Source organism: Jaculus jaculus, chromosome 4 (genome assembly GCF_020740685.1).
Source record: "Jaculus jaculus isolate mJacJac1 chromosome 4, mJacJac1.mat.Y.cur, whole genome shotgun sequence".
Classification (NCBI taxonomy): domain Eukaryota; kingdom Metazoa; phylum Chordata; class Mammalia; order Rodentia; family Dipodidae; genus Jaculus; species Jaculus jaculus.
The window spans coordinates 1,111,734-1,129,813 of record NC_059105.1 but is presented as its reverse complement, the minus strand read 5'-3'; the positions used below and the strand labels follow the sequence as shown (position 1 = coordinate 1,129,813).

Sequence of the window (18,080 nt, the reverse complement as noted above, 5' to 3'; positions counted from 1 at the left end):
CCCTCTGCTAAGGCACCAGGGCCTCAGTTTACCCACCTGTAAGTAAGGTGAACTGGTCTCCAAGAAAATTCCAGCACCCTGTCCCTGGGGCACACTGTGCCTACTATATAGTTCCAGGCCTGGTGTGATCCAAACATCAGCTCAGCCAGTGTTTCCCTTCCTTCTCCTCGGGGCACCTTGCACAGGGACAGGATGTGGACAGCCAAGTCTCTGGCCCATATTCAACCCTGACCCTGGCCCCTTCTATGGGCTGGGAGGGCACCTGATCAATCCTTGCCCAGAGTGGGGTTTGTACCAAAGATGCCCTGCCTGGCCAGCCAGGGAGTACTAGACAAATGGGCTCACACTCTTCCTCAGCTGCAGGCACGGCTGGAGACCGCCAAGGCCCAGCTGCGGAGATCCGAGTTGGAGCACAGCATAGACCTGGAGGAGGCCTTAGGCCGGCTGGAGGCCTCACAACAGAGGTAAGTAGCAGACAGGCTGTCAGGAATGCTAGGAGTACAGGATGCAACTCAATGTCCCTGCTTGCTATAATGTAATGGGGTGCTAGGGGTTCAGGAAAGTCCTTGAACCCTAAACCCTAGGCCTGTATCTACTTTTTGGTTGTTGTTTTCAAGGTAGGGCCTAATTCTAGCTCAGGTTGACCTGGAATTCATTATGTGGTCTCAGGGTGGCCTTGAACTCAAGGCGATCCTCCTACCTCTGCCTCTCAAGTGCTCAGATTAAAGGTGTGCACCACCATGCTCGGTTCCATGTCTACGTTTAATTAAAAAAAATTGAATAAAATAAAACTGAGAAGGATAATTATTAAATTATTAGATTTATTAAGAGAAGTGCAGAGCCAAAGAAAGGCACCCGCATGGCTAGAGATACCACACGGAGGGCCTGGGAAAACCTTGATGAAGAAAGAAAGAAAAGGAAGTTCAAAGAGCTTTTGCCACGTGGGGAGCTGGAGGGGGTAAAGAGCCCATGTGAAAGTAGGGCTGGGGGCGGGGGGGCTTTCCCCTGGCTTGGCCCAGGGCCTGGAGGAACTCACTAGTACTTGAAAGTTCAGAAGAGGTGAGGCAGCTCAGAGAGCATGCCCTCCCTCACAAATGTATTCATACCTTCTGGTGGTAGCCGTACCTTCCCGCTCAGGTGAGCTGGTTGGTTGGGGCTCGGAGCTGTCTCAGGAAGAGGCCTTGACACTAGTTCTGGATCTGAACTTGACAAGCCACAATGTTAGGATGAAATCCTAGCAAAGAACTCCTCCCAGGAGGGGCCCAGGTTGTTTGTGGAAAATCAGATCTGGGGAGGAGATAAGAAGTCAGATCTTACTCTGCTCTCTCTATAAGGATAGACCCAAAGACATTCCTGTTTCTTTCTTTAAGGGGCCCAGTCTCCCCAACTGCCTAAAAGAGCTACCTGACCCCCTCTCTACAGGTCAGCTCCTCTAAAGTAATTCAAGGTTAACTTTGCCTATGAACATTGGCCCAGGGAAGGGGCCGCAGGAAGGGAAAGCTGGAAGCAGGCAGATCTGGGTCCCATACTGCACTCACTTACTCACTATGGGAAACACAAATGCATACACAATTTCCCATCCCTCAGAGCCAGGCCAAGTGGGAAGGGAGAGAAAGGGCAGAACACAGCCTAGGTGGCAGGTTATACTTCCTTCTCCATGCAGGCCAGGGGACCACACACAACTGGACTATCATGATCACAAGGTGAGTGAGGTGCCCCCTAGCCATCCAGACAGTGGTCAGCTTTACCCTCAAGTAAGGAATCAGGGAAGGGAGAGAGCCCATCCACAAGTGAGAGATGGCATCCAAGCTGGTGATGTTTACCGTCCACCCCCATACACACATGCTCCTCAGTGTGCATTCCCTCACCCTAGAAATGGGGCCATCCATGTCATGCCTAGGCTGACTGGGGGACCTGCCTCCTCCTCCCAGGAGAGAGTTTGGGTCTGCAGGCTGCCTCCCTTAGCACAGCTAATTCTGAGGGGGCTCCCAGGTCCTGTCCACTTGAGTGTGCCACCCAGTATCCTGCTGAGGCTAACACTGATACAGGACACACAGTTGGTGGGTCATTCCAAATAGACCTGTGTTCTGTATGAGGCCACCATGCTAAGGAGAGCCAGAGAAAGACACCCTGTGGTTGTACACTGGCCTCAACTCCTGGCACTTACTCAGACTGTTTGGCTTTGAGCCTCTCTGATGTCAATAGGGTCTTGTGTTCACTGTTGGCAGGCATGTTCCACACCTCAGTACCCCAGGAGCTATTATAGAACCCCACTTTAGTGCCAGAACACCATCACTTACCCCATGAGCATTCTATCCTTGGTGAATCTAGCAAAGGAAGGAAGTGATGAGTACTTTGAAAACTAGTTTTGAGAGGAAAATTAACCCAAGGGGAACCCAGTGCCCAAAGAGGAAATTGGCATCTCCCTAGAGGGCCAAGCCTCTCTGGCAGGTGGGGTCCCTGAGCACAGCATGTATTCTGTGTAGAGCAGGTTCCAGGGCTGTTACAGAAGCTGACTCTCCTCCCTTCCTCCCTCTGAGCCTCTGTACCCCTAAAAACCTCTTGCCCCTCTTGGGAGAGCTGCTTGGGGGCAGAGCTGGGAGTTATGCACCTGAACTGGGCCCAAGGGGGGTTCAGGGCTCTATTTGAGACTCTTGGACTCAAATAGGACTGGAACTCTGTGTATCTCTCTTAGAAACCACCACACTTATAGCTGAGGCTTCTATCCATGCAGGAGCATGGGCCTCTCCCAAGTGAACACTCTCCTGCGGGGCCAGTTGGACCACATGCAGAAGGCCAATGACATGCTGGCCAGGGAGCTGGCCAGGACGACGGGAAGCCTTCTCCGCCTGCAGGGTGAAGTGGAGCTGCGTGAAACCCAACACAGGGCCAAGAGAGAGGTGCCTCCCTCCCTGATTTGGCTGGTTTGGAGGTGACCACCTGCTTTGGTGGCTGTGGCTGCTGGATGTGGGCAGACAGTGGGATCAATGGGGATAGGGGATGTTGGCTTCATGTGGTCTTTCTTGTGGGGAGGCCTTGTCTTTCATTTGGCTGGGTCACAGCAGCCTTTGGAGTGAGGGACACTTCATCCCCTTCAAGGAAGACAAGACCCTGGAATGAGAGCTCTTGGGCCTTGGCAGGGAACGCTCTGTTGGCTGCACAGAGAGGCTGCTTCAAGGACCCAAGGCTGTGCAACTGCTCCCAACTCCTGGCTAGGACTGCTGGGACCCCACAGGCTTGCCCACTCAAAGTGTAGGGCCAGACTACAGTGCTGCAGGCCTCCAGAGATCTCCAGGTCTGATCCACAATTTATCCATGCATGGGAACCCTCCTGGGAGGAGTGTGGCTGAAGCAGTCCCTGAAAGGCTGGGCGTGTCCCTCATGGCCCTCTGCCGCCAAACCCACCAGACTCACAGTCTAGCATCCAGTACATGTGCTAATGGCAAGACTTCTCCCCTGAAGCCATCTGAAGAAGGTGCTTGCCCCAGGCAAAAGCAAGCACCAATGTGGCTAGCTGGGCCTAGGACCACATATGTCCGTCAAACACGCCCATCCCAGGAAGGCTGTTCTGTCCTTTCCATAGGGACCAGGCAGAGAAAATAGCCTTGGGAGACAGCCTGGGGCCAGCTATGCCCCAACCCCCACACCTGTCCTTCCTAGAAACAACTCCAGTAGACACTCCTACTGCCAACACCCCCCAGGGGAAAGGAGGGCATCAGAGGAGCCATAAGGCATGAGGTGAACATTCGTCTTATGGGAAGTCATCAGGGAGCTGTGTCTCATCACAGAGTTTTCCAATGGCAAGACTTGAACACAGGCTTGCTGAGACAGACCACAGCCCTATTCTGCCAGTCTCTATTGCGCAGCTGGATTGACCCACACCAACCACATGAGTGGTTTCCACCAAACAAATACTTTGATAGGAGAGTCTGGGCTCAGCTTAGCTTTGCTGTCATGGGTCTTTCTGAGACTTTTCTCCCAACATGTGGCTGATCGCTCTCAGCACTGTGAGGGATCCTTCCTCTGCCTCTGGTCTCTTCGCTGCTGTCCAAGGCTGCAGCCAAGTCTTCAGTCTCTTCACACTTTAACAACCTCACTTTGGCTTTGGTGAGCTGCAGTTTGCTATGACATGTCCCATGGAAGTTCATTAGGTTGCTTAAGGCTCATCCAGCCTCTGCAGCCTTTCTTCTGTCGAGAAAGGGCCATTGCCCCTTCAATATTGCTTGTGCCTATCATCTCTGTCCTCTCCTTAAAGCCAACAAGGTGTCTGGGAGCCATTCTTACAGCGCCTCAAATGCTCTTAACCATGTAGAGTTGCTCTCATTCTCCCCTACATGAGCTGTGATAAATTTTTATTTTTACATGTGTGTAGTGTGCACACGTGTGCATGCATATGTGGAGGCCAGAGGTCAACACTGAGCGTCTTCTTCACTCGCTCTCCACCTTACTTTTAGAGACAGGATCTCTCACTGAGCCTGGAGCTCATAGGTTTGGCTACATTAGTGAGTTTCTTCCTCTCCAGGACTGGGATTATAGATTATAGATTATACCACTCCCAGCTTTTACATGATTTCTGGGGGCCAAAATTCAGATGCTCATGCTTGTAGAGCCAGGACTTTACTCACTAAACTATCACCCAACCCCTTAATTTCTTCAACGCTACCTTTCTGTGCGTCAGTGTTCTCTTCTGATGCCTAATCTCCCTTAACACTGCCTTCTTGGCTGAAATTCTGAATACTGGGTTTTTCATCTTTAAGAGTAGGGATTGCTCCTTTCCCAAACAGCCTACTCTTGATTCACATTTTCAAGCCTCCCACTCATTGGTCAGTGCGTGTTCCAAGCAGTTATTTTGTGGTCTGTGTCTGAAGTTCCGCTGCCTGCCATTTCCCAAGATCTGATTCCATTGTTTCTGCTGGCTCCTGATCATAATGCCTTGTCTTCTGTGTCGTTAGTGATTTTATTATTATTATTATGAGCTGCTTATTTGCCTTGGAACTTTGTGAGAATTCTCTGATACCTGGGGTTAATGCAGTATTTTCCAGAAAGGATTTTCATTTGCTTTTGATGGGTGCCTGAAGGCTCCAATCGTGCTTGAGCTGCACTTCAGTAGAATTTCGGCTTCAGTGCTTATGAAAACACTAGGCTGTATCATCCAGTCTGCCAATTATGGAGCATTTCATTGTTACAAGTCAGTGGGGAAGAGGTTTTCCTCTGTTCAGTTCTGACATTCTAGACAGACAGTTTCCTCTGCAAGACCATGGGTAGGTATGTATGTGATGTGGTAAGCACATGTATATATAGGTACATGGACAGGCAGAAGTTATGTGTGAGAGCTTGTGTATGTCTGAAGGTATGAATATGATTTGTATATGTATACATGCATGTGAGGGAAAGTATATGAGAGGGGTGTGTGCAGATGAGCCTGTGTATGGGTACATGACAGTCTGAGTGTGAGTCTATGTGCATGAAAGAGCTATGGGATGGAGGGATGTGAGTGGGATTATACGGGATGGATGGTGTATTTGTATGTGAGTATGAGAGTGTGGTATGAGTGTGTATGGATGTGTGAGTCTGCATGTGTGTGAGCACAGGTGAGTGTAGGTGCATGAGAGAGCAGTGTGCATATGTGAGTGTGTATGCACAGTATGTGAGGGGAAATTTGCTTCATCTTGTAATTTAATCACCTGTACTTTGCTGAATGCAGCTTTTGGGGTGGTCTCCATGTGTTAAGAGATCCCCACTTTGCCCATACCCTGGACTTTTCTCTGATCCTAAAGGAATGAAGCTAATATTTGAGTCGTTCCTTTTAGAAAGAAATTGCCTGGTGCTGGCTCCTCGCCTGCAACAGACACTGGGCTGCAGTGCTTTCTGCGCCGGCCAACCCAGCCATGTCAAGCCTTGTCAAGAGGGGTAGATCTGGAATCGCGCGCTCTCATGGAACAGGTGCCATGAAGATATCTCATCCCTAGGCCAGGACACAAACCAAATAAGTGTCCCCTGTTATGTTCCAAGCACAGGGTAGCATGCCTTGTAGAAGGTGTGCAGAAAAGTGGTCCTGGACTCAGGTCCCACAGGGGACTCAGATACAGGGTCCAAGGAGGGGGTGGGAATGACCTCATGCAGGAAGAGGCCATGTGGGTCGTGAAGCAAGTGTGTCCATCTGAAAGCCATGTTCAGGAGCTTTGGGCAGGGGCTGTACCAGGCAGGACTTGGGCCTAAGCTACAGAGACTCTTTGGGCATGGTCTTAGAGCTCAACAGTGGGATGTGGTAAACAGGAAAGTGGCATGGAGACCCCAAGAGCCTTCTGAGCTTTGCTGTGTTTTCCCAAAACTGGAACCACTGCACACATGCTGAGCCTGACAGTGGCCTCCCTCTGCCATGGCAACCCTACCTCCTCTGGCCTGCCTTCTGAGACAGCAACTCTATCTGCACCAGGCCTCTGTGGGAGGTCTGACTCGCCTAGTCTCTGGGCACCTTCAGGGCACTGGGCCCATGCTTATAAGTCTTGCAGAGCCTTCTCACATTAGACCTCTCGGTACTTAGGCTTCTCTTTCAGAGTTAGGAGACAGGACAGTGCCCAGGAGTGCCTGGAACTAGTCAGGGAGACTGCTGCTATTTGGGTGAGACCTAACCGTAGGTAGCCCTGCCCTCTGTGGAACCATAAAACCACCACCTGTGTGCTGCCCTGGTGACATCTGGAAGTGCGCCTCCTCTAGGGGACACACATTGTCTTCCATATGCAGATGGGGAACCTGTGGGACAGATGTGGGGCTTTGGGACCTAATAGGTTATGCGGGTTCCCTTTTCAGCCTCATGGGCAGGAGAGTTGGAGAGGGAGGGGACCCAGCCTAGGTAGACATAGCCTCTTCCTATCAGATCCAGAGGATGGGCCTCAGGGAGCCTCAAGACTTCCTCCGCCTATGGAGACAGGCCAAGAAAGTACAGGCACGCATGACTGAGCTGCGGGCAGCCACTAAGAAGTAAGTGTCACTACCCATCTGGGAGCATCTGAGTGGTGCGTGAGGCTCCTCTCAGGGTGCAGCTGTGTTGGATGTACCTGGGCTCAGGTTGACCCTTAGGAAGGTAGATGGTGGAAGGATGAAAAGGGGATAGGATGTAGGGACAGAGGGATGGGAGGAAGGCAGGCCACTGGCACATATAGTAGGAGGGAAGATATTAGCCTCCGTGGAGCTTTGGGGATCCATCTAATCCTTGCCTAACATCTCCCAGATTCTCCTGGGCCCATCCAGTGGCCCATGAATTACATAGCATCTTCATTTACACATGAGGAGAGGGACACTCAGAGAGCCAATGTCTTGCTCAAGACCATTGTATCTGGTCTGGCTCAATCCTGCCACCCTACATATGACAGGACAATGCATACATTGTGGTGGGAACTTCTCCTGAGGAGAGTCAGCTCTTCCCTATGGGGCATGGCTTGGAGACACCTGGGCCCCTGAAGCTCAACTGAGGGCACTGCTCTTTTCTCCTTAGGGATCTCACAGACATGCGGGCAGACATGACCAGGATGTCACAGCACCTGCACACAGCCTGCCTGAACCTTCACTCCAACCTGCAACTGGAAGCCAACAGAGGAACCAGTGTCCTGGAGCAGCAGCTGCAGGAGCAAGCCAGGGACATGCTGCAGCTGCAGAGCCGCTGGGCCACAGAGAAGGTGGTGCTGCAGGCCAGGTGGGCCAGGCCTGCTCACATAGGGCAGCCCCATGAGTATGGGCGCTGCTGGCGCCCTGTCTAGTTTAAGAGTAGCTGTGGCTTCCCAGGCACTGTCATACCCTCCTGTGTAGTTCCATTTCACCCACCATTCTGAAATGAATGCAGAAGGAAGTCAGGAGGAGGGCACGAGCCTTGAATGCTGAGCTCAGAGGGGTTGCTTTACTCCCAAGATAGTGGGAACCATCGAAGGTTCCATAGCAAGAGCAGCATGAGATCAAGCTACAGGCTGAGATTCACTCAGGCATAGGTGGTCCTCGTACCACAGGGAGGCCACAGTGCAGGAAGTGTCCTGACAGAGCCATAGCACACTCAGGCCTCCTCACTACCTGCCTTCTCTCCAGACTCTCAGAACAGATGCTGCTGGTAGAGAAGCTCACAGAGCAAAAGGAACAGAAAGAGAAAACCATCACAGCTCTCAGAATGGATATCCAGCAGCTGGTTTGTGGGGCTAGAAGTGGGGATATTTTAATTACCCAACCAGAAGCAATATGGGAGGAAAAGGTTTAATTTGGCTTACAGTTCCAGAGAGTAGAGTCCAACATGGTGGGGGAAGTTTTGCAGGGGCAGGAGCCTGTGTCACATGGTCATACCAGCAGACAGGAAGCAGAGAGAATGAGAATAAGAGAGAAAACAGCAAATTGGGCACTCCTTCAAGCCCAACCCACATGACACACTTCTTGCAAAGCTCCGTTTCCTAAAGGTTCCACTATCTTCCGAAATAGTGCCAATTTGGGGAGACCAAGTGTTCAAACACATGGGCCTCTGGGGGCATTTTGCACTCAGACCAGCATGGGGCACTGCAGAGGGGCACCTCTGTCCACCTGGGTAAGGATCTCTGTTCACAGGAACCCCGGCACGGCAGGGGCCAGGTGGTAGAAAATGATCTCAGGGACGAGGCTGAAGCCCTGCACCACGTCCTGACAAGCATCACAGAGGTGACCCTCCCTGGCGTCTTTCCCAAGGGGCAGGCAGAAATGACTTTGGGGAACCATGGTTCCAACTGGCCTTCAAGATAACCCCATCCCAGAAGGTCCTGTTTACTTGTGGCTCTGTCTCTCTCCCCATCTGCTCCTCCCTCTGTGACGGAAAGGTGGCTCGGGCAGACGCCATGTGTCCAGAGTTGTCCTGGAGCAGCACTGGAGGTGAGCAGGCACAGAGTCAGCTAAGGAGCTCTCTACACTCTGCATCGCCCCACCACGGTGTGTTCTGCCCACCACGAGCCAACTCCGCAGCCAGCCTGCACCCTGCACTTCAAGCTGTGCGGGCAGCCTTCGAAAGACGGCAGAGGAGGGAGCAGGTGGGTGGTCCCAACCCGTAGAGATGCCAAAGCACTGAAGCCTGCCCAGCTGAGGTGCTTGTGTAGGGCCTGCCTAGGACCTATGCAGGGGCCCTACAGTCCCAGCAGGGAGCTCAGGTGTCAGAGTCTTTTCTAGGAGTTGGGGAACTCTGGCCTGCTGCTGACACTGCAGTGTGCCCTGGCAGGAACTGCGTGTGCAGCTAGAGTCCTCCCAAGAGGCCACAGCCAGGCTCCAGGAGCAGCTCTGCAAGCACCAGCAGGAGCTGCGGGCCTCACAGAAGCTCCTGCAGGACGGGGCACGGACACGCGAGGACCTCCTGAGCCAGCTGGAGGCCCAGAGGTGGGAGGCACGGCACTGCCAGGCATCCACGGAGCTGCTGGGAAGGTGATGGAAGCGGCATGGTGTGGCAGCACCGAGTGCCAGTCCCCTGAGACCTTGCAGCAGGAGAGATTACTGGCCACGATTCCACAAAAAAGCTGCTGGTGGCTAGGCCACAGTTTATCCTGCATCCCCTGCCTGTACTGAGCTAGCCTCTCTCTGGCATCAGGCCCCTGCACCATCCCTGTCGCAGGCTTCCCTTCCCAGAGCTGAGGGGCTCTTCAGCACACCCTCAGCCTTTGCAGGGCCAGGCTGCTTCCCAGTCTCCCCCAGCTCTAGCCCCAGTGGGGCTCTGCTCTCCCGCCTGCCTGGCTTCAGGCTTCCCCTGGGTGACTCCTAGTATGCCCAGGGTCTTTCTCCATCCTTCATCACAGTCAGTAAAACCACTCTATCGCCCTCCCCACATCCTGTGGGTCCTGTGTAGGGGCCATGGGGTTCTGGATGCTTCCAAAGTCTTTTGGCCCTGGAGCTGGAGGATGTGAGGGTATCTGCGTGTAAGGAGAATTCCCAGCACCTATTGGAAGTAGGCTGAGTAGCAGCCATGGGCCTGGAAGGCTTCCTGCATGAGGTAGGCCATCCCCCAGGGAGGAGACAGTCAGGCATGGCTTTACATAGGATGTGTGGACCCAAGGGTTCTAGGGTAGATCTGGGTTCCAAGTGGACCCTGGTCAGAGAGGTGTTCCTTCTCCAGTGGAGGCCTTTGAAGATGCACTGGGTGTGGCTAAGAGCTCCTGCAGGGCAGGGGAGGGCCATTCAGGCCTGACAGTGATCACCTCATTGCAGCCAACTGGCCAGGCTGAAGCTTGGGGCACACAAAGTGTTAGCTCTTCCAGGGTGCTCTTGCATCTGCCAGAACTCCCTCTGCCCTGGCAGCTTCTAAGGGTCTGTACCCACCTGCCCCTACTGACCATCCTCCCAAACCTTGACCATATCAAGTACTCCCCCTCCTGTGACATGTGGCTTGAGGCCACTCCAACTTCTGCCCCTGCTCCCAGGGAGAAGGCGGCCTTGGAGATAGCAGTGGAGGAGCTGAGAGTGAAGGCAGATAGCCTGGATGCAGAGACTCAGAGGCTAGAGGCCACAAATACAGAACTGCGGAGAAGCCTTCTGCTGCGGGTGGAACAGAAAGCAGAGCTGGCCCAGCAGGGTGAGCAGAGCCTGCGCAAGCTGGAAGCCAGGTGGGTTGTGTGCCAGCAGGGTCCCTCAGGGTGGGGACCAAAGGTGAGACACCAGTAAGGCATCAGGGAGCACATGGCTGTACAGCTCCTCTTGGGCCAGGAACCATGTGACACAGACTCTCCCACCTACGTCAACTCTATGTCCAGCCCCCTTGTACACAGACCACTGTGTGTACACCTCACCCAGGCACATAACAAGAGACGGTGCACCCTCAAGGAAGTACCATGCTCCTCTAGGGCTCCCTGGGGTTGGAGGGGGTACTCATGGAGGCACCCCTCACCCACCCCAAGGGGACCTCACACCTCTGATTTCTGGCCTGGGGTCTCAGCCAGGAACGCCTGGAGCAACTGGAGGACAAAGTCTCTGGGCTCAGGAAGGAACTGGCCAGTGCCCGGGAGGCACTGAGCACAGCACAGCTGCAGAGAGACATGGCAGAGAGCGAGAGGGAGAGCCTACATGGTGCTCTGACCCGGGTATGCACCCCGTTATGACCCAGTCCACACGGCCTTGCCTCTCTCCTTACTCTCCTGGGCTGGGCCACCATCAGTCACTGCCACTGGGCACTGGCCTCACCCTGGCCCCTCACTGCTCTCTACCCTGCTGGTCACTCCTGCTTCCCAAGGTCATCTGCTCTACTTCTCGTTTGAACCTTGGTTCTGTCAGGGTGCTGTCTAAAGCCCCTCCCCCGACTCCCACCCTACCCCCCTTGGTGCCGGCTGTCTCCCAGGCTGAATCCAGCAATGCTGACCTGGAACTGCTGGTGACACGGCTGAAGTCGGAGGGCCTGGAGCAACGGGACTCCTTAGCCACAATGGCTGCCCTGATGGAAGGCCTGGCCCAGGACAAAGGCACTCTGAACCACCTGGTTCTCCAGGTGAGGTAAAGGCTGGGACTGTGGGACCCTTTCCCAGGCTCCTCTTCTCCTCTACCCTCCTCTGGGCTTGGACTAAGACCACCATCCACAAGAGAGGCTGCTGGAGCAGCAGTGAGGGGCCAACCCGCTGGCCTTGACCAAGCTGGAAGGAGGAAAGGCAGTGTCCCCACAGCAGGCCAAGGCTGGGTAGCCAGCCCATGGGCCCTGAGAGTGCGTGGTATATAGGCTGAACACAGATACTTCCCACCTGCCTGGCAGCTGGAGCAGGAGCGGGACCAGCTTCGGGAGCAGCAGAAGGTGCTGGAGCAAAAGCAGGCTGGTGCCAGGGAGCAGCTGAAATGGGCAGAACAGCAGCTAGAGCATGCAAGGACTGAGCGGAGAAGCCTGCAAGAGACCTGTGGACACCTGGAACAGCAGCAGGCGCATCTGGAGGGGCAGGTGGCCCTGCTTGGGCATGAGAGGGCTCGGCTCCTGGAGCAGGTGGGCCAGGTGAGGCTGGGTAGTCACAGTCCTGTCCTGCCATCACTTATACATTTGAAGTCACCAGGATCTTCAAGATGGAGTCTCCAGCAGCCACAGACCCTATTTCTATGAAGGCTAAGGGAGGTTTATCCTCCTTGTCCAGGCTCGTCCCGGCCTCAGGCATGTGGTTTGAGTGGAAGTGACTGAACTCTCCAGCCACTCCTCATTTAAGGACTCGTGACTTTGTTCAGTTCCTCTGTCTTTTGGGGAGGAGGATCCACTCATGGCTGAGTGACTCCGAAGCAGTTCTGGTATTTGTGACGCACCTTGTTTGCCTGTGTGGAGACTGCTGGGGTTCAGTATGGCCTTTGGTGGCATTCAGGCTTCACTGTCCCATTGGAAGCAGCATGGCCTCTCCCCATTCTCAGATTTTGTTCTTTTTCTGGTCATCTTTTCTTTCTGTTTTTGTTGAAATATAATTGGTATGCAATGCTGGTGACCAGTCCATAAGTTGACAGCTGTGTTCACCTATGTAATGGCCACAGTCAAGATGGAGAACATGTCTGCCAGCCATCAGGTCCCCTCATGCCCACTCTAGACACTATCCCAAACACTTTGTCCCCCAGTAGCCTCTGTTCCAACGTGGAGCACCTTGCACTAGCTGCGTGGACTCATTAGTGCCCAACATCTCTCTCTCTTCATATACTGTCTTCGATGTTCATCTTGGAGGCGAAATGTGCCAGTAACGCTTCTCGTTTATAGCATAGTTATATGCCAGGATACATACATCATAATTGCTTCCTCACTCATCTGTTGCTGGACATTTGGGTTGTTTCTGGTTTGGGGTTCTAATACACTAGATGAATAAGAAGCTTTGTGAACCTTTTGTGTACATATTTCCCTTCCCAAGAAAATACATGGTGGTAAGGTTATGGCATCATTGTACAGGAGCATGGTAAAATTTTATAAGAAAGTGTCAAGTTGTTTTTCAAAGTAGTTGTATCATTTTGCTCATCTGCCAGCTTGTTTAGCCTTGCCAGCTTGTGATATTTTCCATTTTAATTAATTTATCTGACAACAAGAGAGAGCAATGGAGAGAGAAAAAGCAGGGGAGGAGAGAAAGAGGGTGTGTGTGCTGGGGCCTCTGGCCACTGCAAATGAACCGCAGATGCTTACACTACTTTGTGTCTGGCTTTATGCTGTTACTAGGGAATCGAACCCAGACCATCAGGCTTTGCAAGCATCACCTTAAACTGCTGACTCATTTCTCTAACCCTATTTTAATTTTTAAACTATTTGATGTGTGTGAAGTTGTACATTACTGAGGTTTTAATCTACCTTTCTAAGATAAATGCTGATGGTAGCACATTGTTATACGCTTATTGAATATTGATGTCTGTTCATGTTTTTTTGTCTGTTTTGTACATACGGTTTTTTTGTTTTGGTTGTGGCTATGTAGGAGTTCCAGATAGATAGATAGATAGATAGATAGATAGATAGATACATACATACATACATACATACATACATACACACATACATACATGTTCTTTGCCATAGAGATGTACTATGAATCCTTTCCCCAGGTTTGTGTCTCATCTTTACATTTTCTTTATAGGGCTTTGCTGGACATAAAGTCTTTGGCAAATTTCCTTGAAAATTTTGTTTATTTATTTATTTCATTTTAGGGTTTTTTAAAAATTTTTGTTTGTTTATTTTTATTTATTTGAGATCAACAGACAGAGAGAGAAAGAGGCAGAGAGAGAGAGAAAGAGAGAGAATGGGCGCGCCAGGGCCTTCAGCCACTGCAAACGAACTCCATACGCGTGCACCCCCTTGTGCATCTGGCTAACGTGGGTCCTGGAGAATCGAGCCTCGAACCGGGGTCCTTAGGCTTCACAGGCAAGCACTTAACCGCTAAGCCATCTCTCCAGCCCTCATTTTAGGTTTTTGTTACATGGTCTTGTACTGTAGTCCATGTTTATTTATTTATTTCATTTTAGCCTTTTGTTTTGTTTTTGTAACATAGTCTTGTACTATAGTCCAGGCTGACCTGAAACTCACAATGTAGCCTGGGTTGTCTCAAACTTATAACAATCCCTTCTGCCTTAACCTCCTAAGTACTAGGACTATAGGAATGAACCACCATATCAGGTTTTTAAATTTTTTATAATTAGTATTTATTTTATTTTGTTATTTTAGAGAGAGCATGATTGAGAAAGAGAGAGAGAGAAAATAAGTAGTATTTCTTAGGTCTTGTCTGGGAAATTTTTGCCTAACCCAAGAACAAGAAGACTGCCTCCTATGTTTTCACATGGCTTTCCACTTATGTTTTCAGTCCATTTCAGATTAATTTCCATCGGTCTTTACATTCAGACAAGCAGCATAAGCAATATCTGGAGACTTGTTAAAATTCATATGCTCCACCCAAGACCTACTAAATCAGTCCTCTGTGGGGAAGGCTTTGGAGTCTGGATTTTAATTAGCTCAGGTGAGTCTGATACATACCAGACTGTGAGAACAGTAAACAGAAGGAAGTGAGAACTAAGCTTTACTGTCTTACATACTAATACCCATTTGTTCCAGTCCCATTGTTAAAAGACTCTCACCATTTAACTACCTCAGGCTGTTGCATTTTTGTCATGGTGCCAGAACAACTTGAAGGAGGAGTTATTTGGGCTCATGACTTCAGAAGTGTATTAGTCACCTTACTCAATACCATAACCAAGTACCTGATGAGAAGCAGCTAAAAGAAAGGAGGGTTTATTTTGGCATACAGTTCCCGGGGTACAGTGCATGGTGGCAAGAAAAGCAAGATGGCAGGAGCAGGAGGCTGGCTGGCCACAGGACTTGCACAGTCAGAAAGCAGAGGGCAAACAGGAAGTGGGACAAGGCCATAAACCCTGAAGGTCTGCCCCAGTGACCTACTTCCTCCAGCAGGGCTCCACCTCCTAAAGATTTCACAACTTTCCCAAACAGTGCCACCAACTGGGAACCAAATGTTCAAACACATTAACCTATAAGGGACATTTTCCATTCAAACCACAGCATTCCACTCCTGGCTGCTATAGTCTCATGGCCATCTCATGGTGAAAAATGCATTTGGACCCCCTTTAAAATTCCTCACAGTCTTTAGTGGTCCCAACACTATTCCAAAGTCCAAAGTCTCACCTGGGACCCAAGGCACCCTCTTACCTGTGAGCCCTGTAAAATCAAAACACAAGGTACATACTTCCAACATTTAATGGCCAAAGGGAGGAATGAGGGCATGTGTCATTTGAGGTGCATGCTTCATATAGTCACACCATAGCACTGGGAAACCTGCTGAAGACAAATGGATCCTTCCTACATGCGAGACCTGCTGAGCTGTACAAATCAATCTCTTCATTCTTCCACTAAACCACACTGGTTCAGCATAGTCTTTTAGTAAGTCTTAACACTGTCTAGCAGGGCTGCTCCCACCCTGTTCTTCAAGCTGGTTCTAAATCCTTTGCAAGACCATCTATTCTCTAAGATCTACTTGCCAATTTCTGCCACCCCACTCCCTTAAAAAAGCCATGAGGCCCTTGATTCAGATTGTGTTGAATTTATAGGTCAAGTTGAGGCTATATTGGCCTCCTAACCATGAATATTGTATACCAGTGAGTATACAGAACCAGGCTTATTTACTCTCTCACTGGCGCACTTTAGTTTTTAGCATAGAGTTTTTGTACATCTATGATTAGATTCATTACATGATTGAGATTATAATTATATGTTTATATAATTCATTTCCCTATTGTTTGTTGCTAGTGTGTAGAAGCACAATTTCCTGTATTGACTTTTAATCATACAACCTTGACAAGTTTACTTATAAAGATTAGGTTCGCATGCATGGAATCTTTGCATCTGCACCACGAGCAGTTTGTTTGCCTTGTTCTTTTCTGACAATGTCTGTCAGAATTAGAACTTGACAGAACACACATGAGAGAACTTTGACCTTGTACTCTGTTCATTAGATTCTTTTTTTTTTTTTACTTTATCATTTCATATATTTTTTTTCTCAATTTTTATTAACATTTTCCATGATTATAAAAAATATCCTGTGGTAATGCCCTCCCCCCACCTGCACTTTCCCCTTTGAAATTCCATTCCCCATCATATTACCTCCCCATATCAATCATTGTACTTACATATATACCATACCAACCTATTAAGTACCCTCCTCCCTTCCTTTCTCTTCCCTTTATTGGGATACTTTTTATAATCATGGAAAATGTTAATAAAAATTGTGAAAAGAAAAAATTAATTAATTAATTAAAAAAAATTATCCCATGGTATCCCCCACCCCGCTTTCCCCTTTGAAATCCCATTCTCCATCATATCCCCACCCCATCTCAATCAGTCTCTCTTTTATTTTGATGTCATGGTCTTTTCCTCCTCTTATGATGGTCTTGTGTAGGTAGTGTCAGGCACTATGAAGTCATGGATATCCAGGCCATTTTGTGTCTGGTGGAGCACATTATAAGGAGTCCTACCCTTACTTTGGCTCTTACCTTCTTTCCGCCACCTCTTCCACATTAGACCCTGAGCCTTGGAAGGTGTGATTGAGATGTTACTCAATACTCCAGTCATTTCTTTCCAGCACTATGATACCTTCTGAGTCACCCCAAAGTCACTGCCATCTGAAAAGAGAAGATTCTTTTAAAAAAATATTTTATTTTTATTTATTTGAGAGAGAAAGAAATATGCAGGTAGAGAAAGAAAGAGAGAGAAAGACACTGGGCATGCCAGGGCCTCCAGCCACTGCAAACAAATTCCAGATGTGTGCGCCTCCTTGGGTCCTGGGGAGTCAAACCTGGGTCCTTTGGTTTTACAGACAAGCACCTTAACTACTAGGCCATCTCTACAGGCCATGTTCATTAGATTCTTTTTTCTTTTTCATTAGATTCTTGTATAATTTCCATTCTTTCTTTTTCATAACTCAGTCTGAATATTATTTGGTCTATTTTCTAGATGATTAATCCTCTCTTTTGTCTAATCTGCCATTGAAATCATCTATTAAGTAACTAATTTTGATTTTTATATTTTTAATTATGCCTATTTAGCATTCAGTTCTATTATTAAAGTCTACTTCTTACCACACATCTTCTTGAACATGAGCATCTATTTTAGTTTAATTTTAACTTTGTTACTTATTCACTTGTATGTGTGTGTGCATGCACACATATGTGTATACGTGTATCCATGCACCAGGCCTCTTGTTCTGCCAACGAACACCAGAAACTTGCACCACTTTTTACATCTTGCTTTACATGGGTGGCTGGGAAATTGAACCTGGACCAGTAGGCTTTACAAGCAAGCAATTTAGCTGCTAACTCATCTCCCCAGCCCCTTAATCAGTTATTTTAAGCAGTGTCTAATGACTCCTATATCTGAATAGCCAGAGGGAGTAAGAAACTGTCTGTATCTATGTCTGCTCCTACCTGTGGATTTTCATGATCTTGTCTTCCAGTATGTCTGGTCACATAAAATGCCTAATGTCATATATTTGTCATAGAAATAATTTAGGGTCTTGAGGATGATGTTATTCTTCCAGAGAAGATTTATTTACTTTTGGTCCTCACAGACAAGAATGGTAGGCAAGTATCACAACCCAATTAGTGATTGAGGTCACTCATACCTAGCTTCAGTCTGTTAGGAGAAGCCCACTTCTGACTCACTATTACTTCCAAAGTCAAGCCCTTCCATGGACAAGGAGAGATATTGGGGGTGCTTGGTTACTGTAAATTACTTGGCACATCAATTTCTCAGCCAGACTATAAATTTGCAAATGGTAGGAGAGAAGAGGCATCACATGATGTTCATCACTCCAAAAGCTTGACTGCTTTAGATCCAGCTGTTTCTGCAGCTCCTGGGGCCTCATGGCCTTGGTTCAGATTCCTGTGATGTTCTTAGAGGAAGCACTGGTCCTCTAGGCTTCTGTGTCTATGCCATGTGTTCTGCTTCCTGTACACTGCCAGTCCAGTGAAGGTTGCCACTGAGGTTGGCAGTGGGCTACTACTTGGAAACACCACTTCTATAGCATGTTCACCATGAATTCAGGAGTAGCTGAACCTTCTATGGAAAATACATATGTGAACTTCTGTAGCTCAATGTGTCTTATATCCACTCA

General features: G+C 49.4%; 1 protein-coding gene across 1 annotated transcript in view; it reads left to right on the top strand.

The window, feature by feature from the left end:
• The window catches only part of Crocc2 (ciliary rootlet coiled-coil, rootletin family member 2), a 68,807-nt gene that overhangs the window by 14,301 nt on the left and 36,426 nt on the right, over positions 1-18,080 (top strand). Inside the window, exons 4-15 of the mRNA XM_045147934.1 lie at positions 358-464; positions 2,735-2,900; positions 6,878-6,981; positions 7,496-7,693; positions 8,077-8,173; positions 8,581-8,670; positions 8,826-9,032; positions 9,218-9,417; positions 10,407-10,589; positions 10,919-11,063; positions 11,318-11,464; positions 11,723-11,953. Coding sequence (XP_045003869.1) covers positions 358-464; positions 2,735-2,900; positions 6,878-6,981; positions 7,496-7,693; positions 8,077-8,173; positions 8,581-8,670; positions 8,826-9,032; positions 9,218-9,417; positions 10,407-10,589; positions 10,919-11,063; positions 11,318-11,464; positions 11,723-11,953 — 1,875 coding nt within the window. The remainder of the gene's footprint in view (positions 1-357; positions 465-2,734; positions 2,901-6,877; positions 6,982-7,495; positions 7,694-8,076; positions 8,174-8,580; positions 8,671-8,825; positions 9,033-9,217; positions 9,418-10,406; positions 10,590-10,918; positions 11,064-11,317; positions 11,465-11,722; positions 11,954-18,080) is intronic.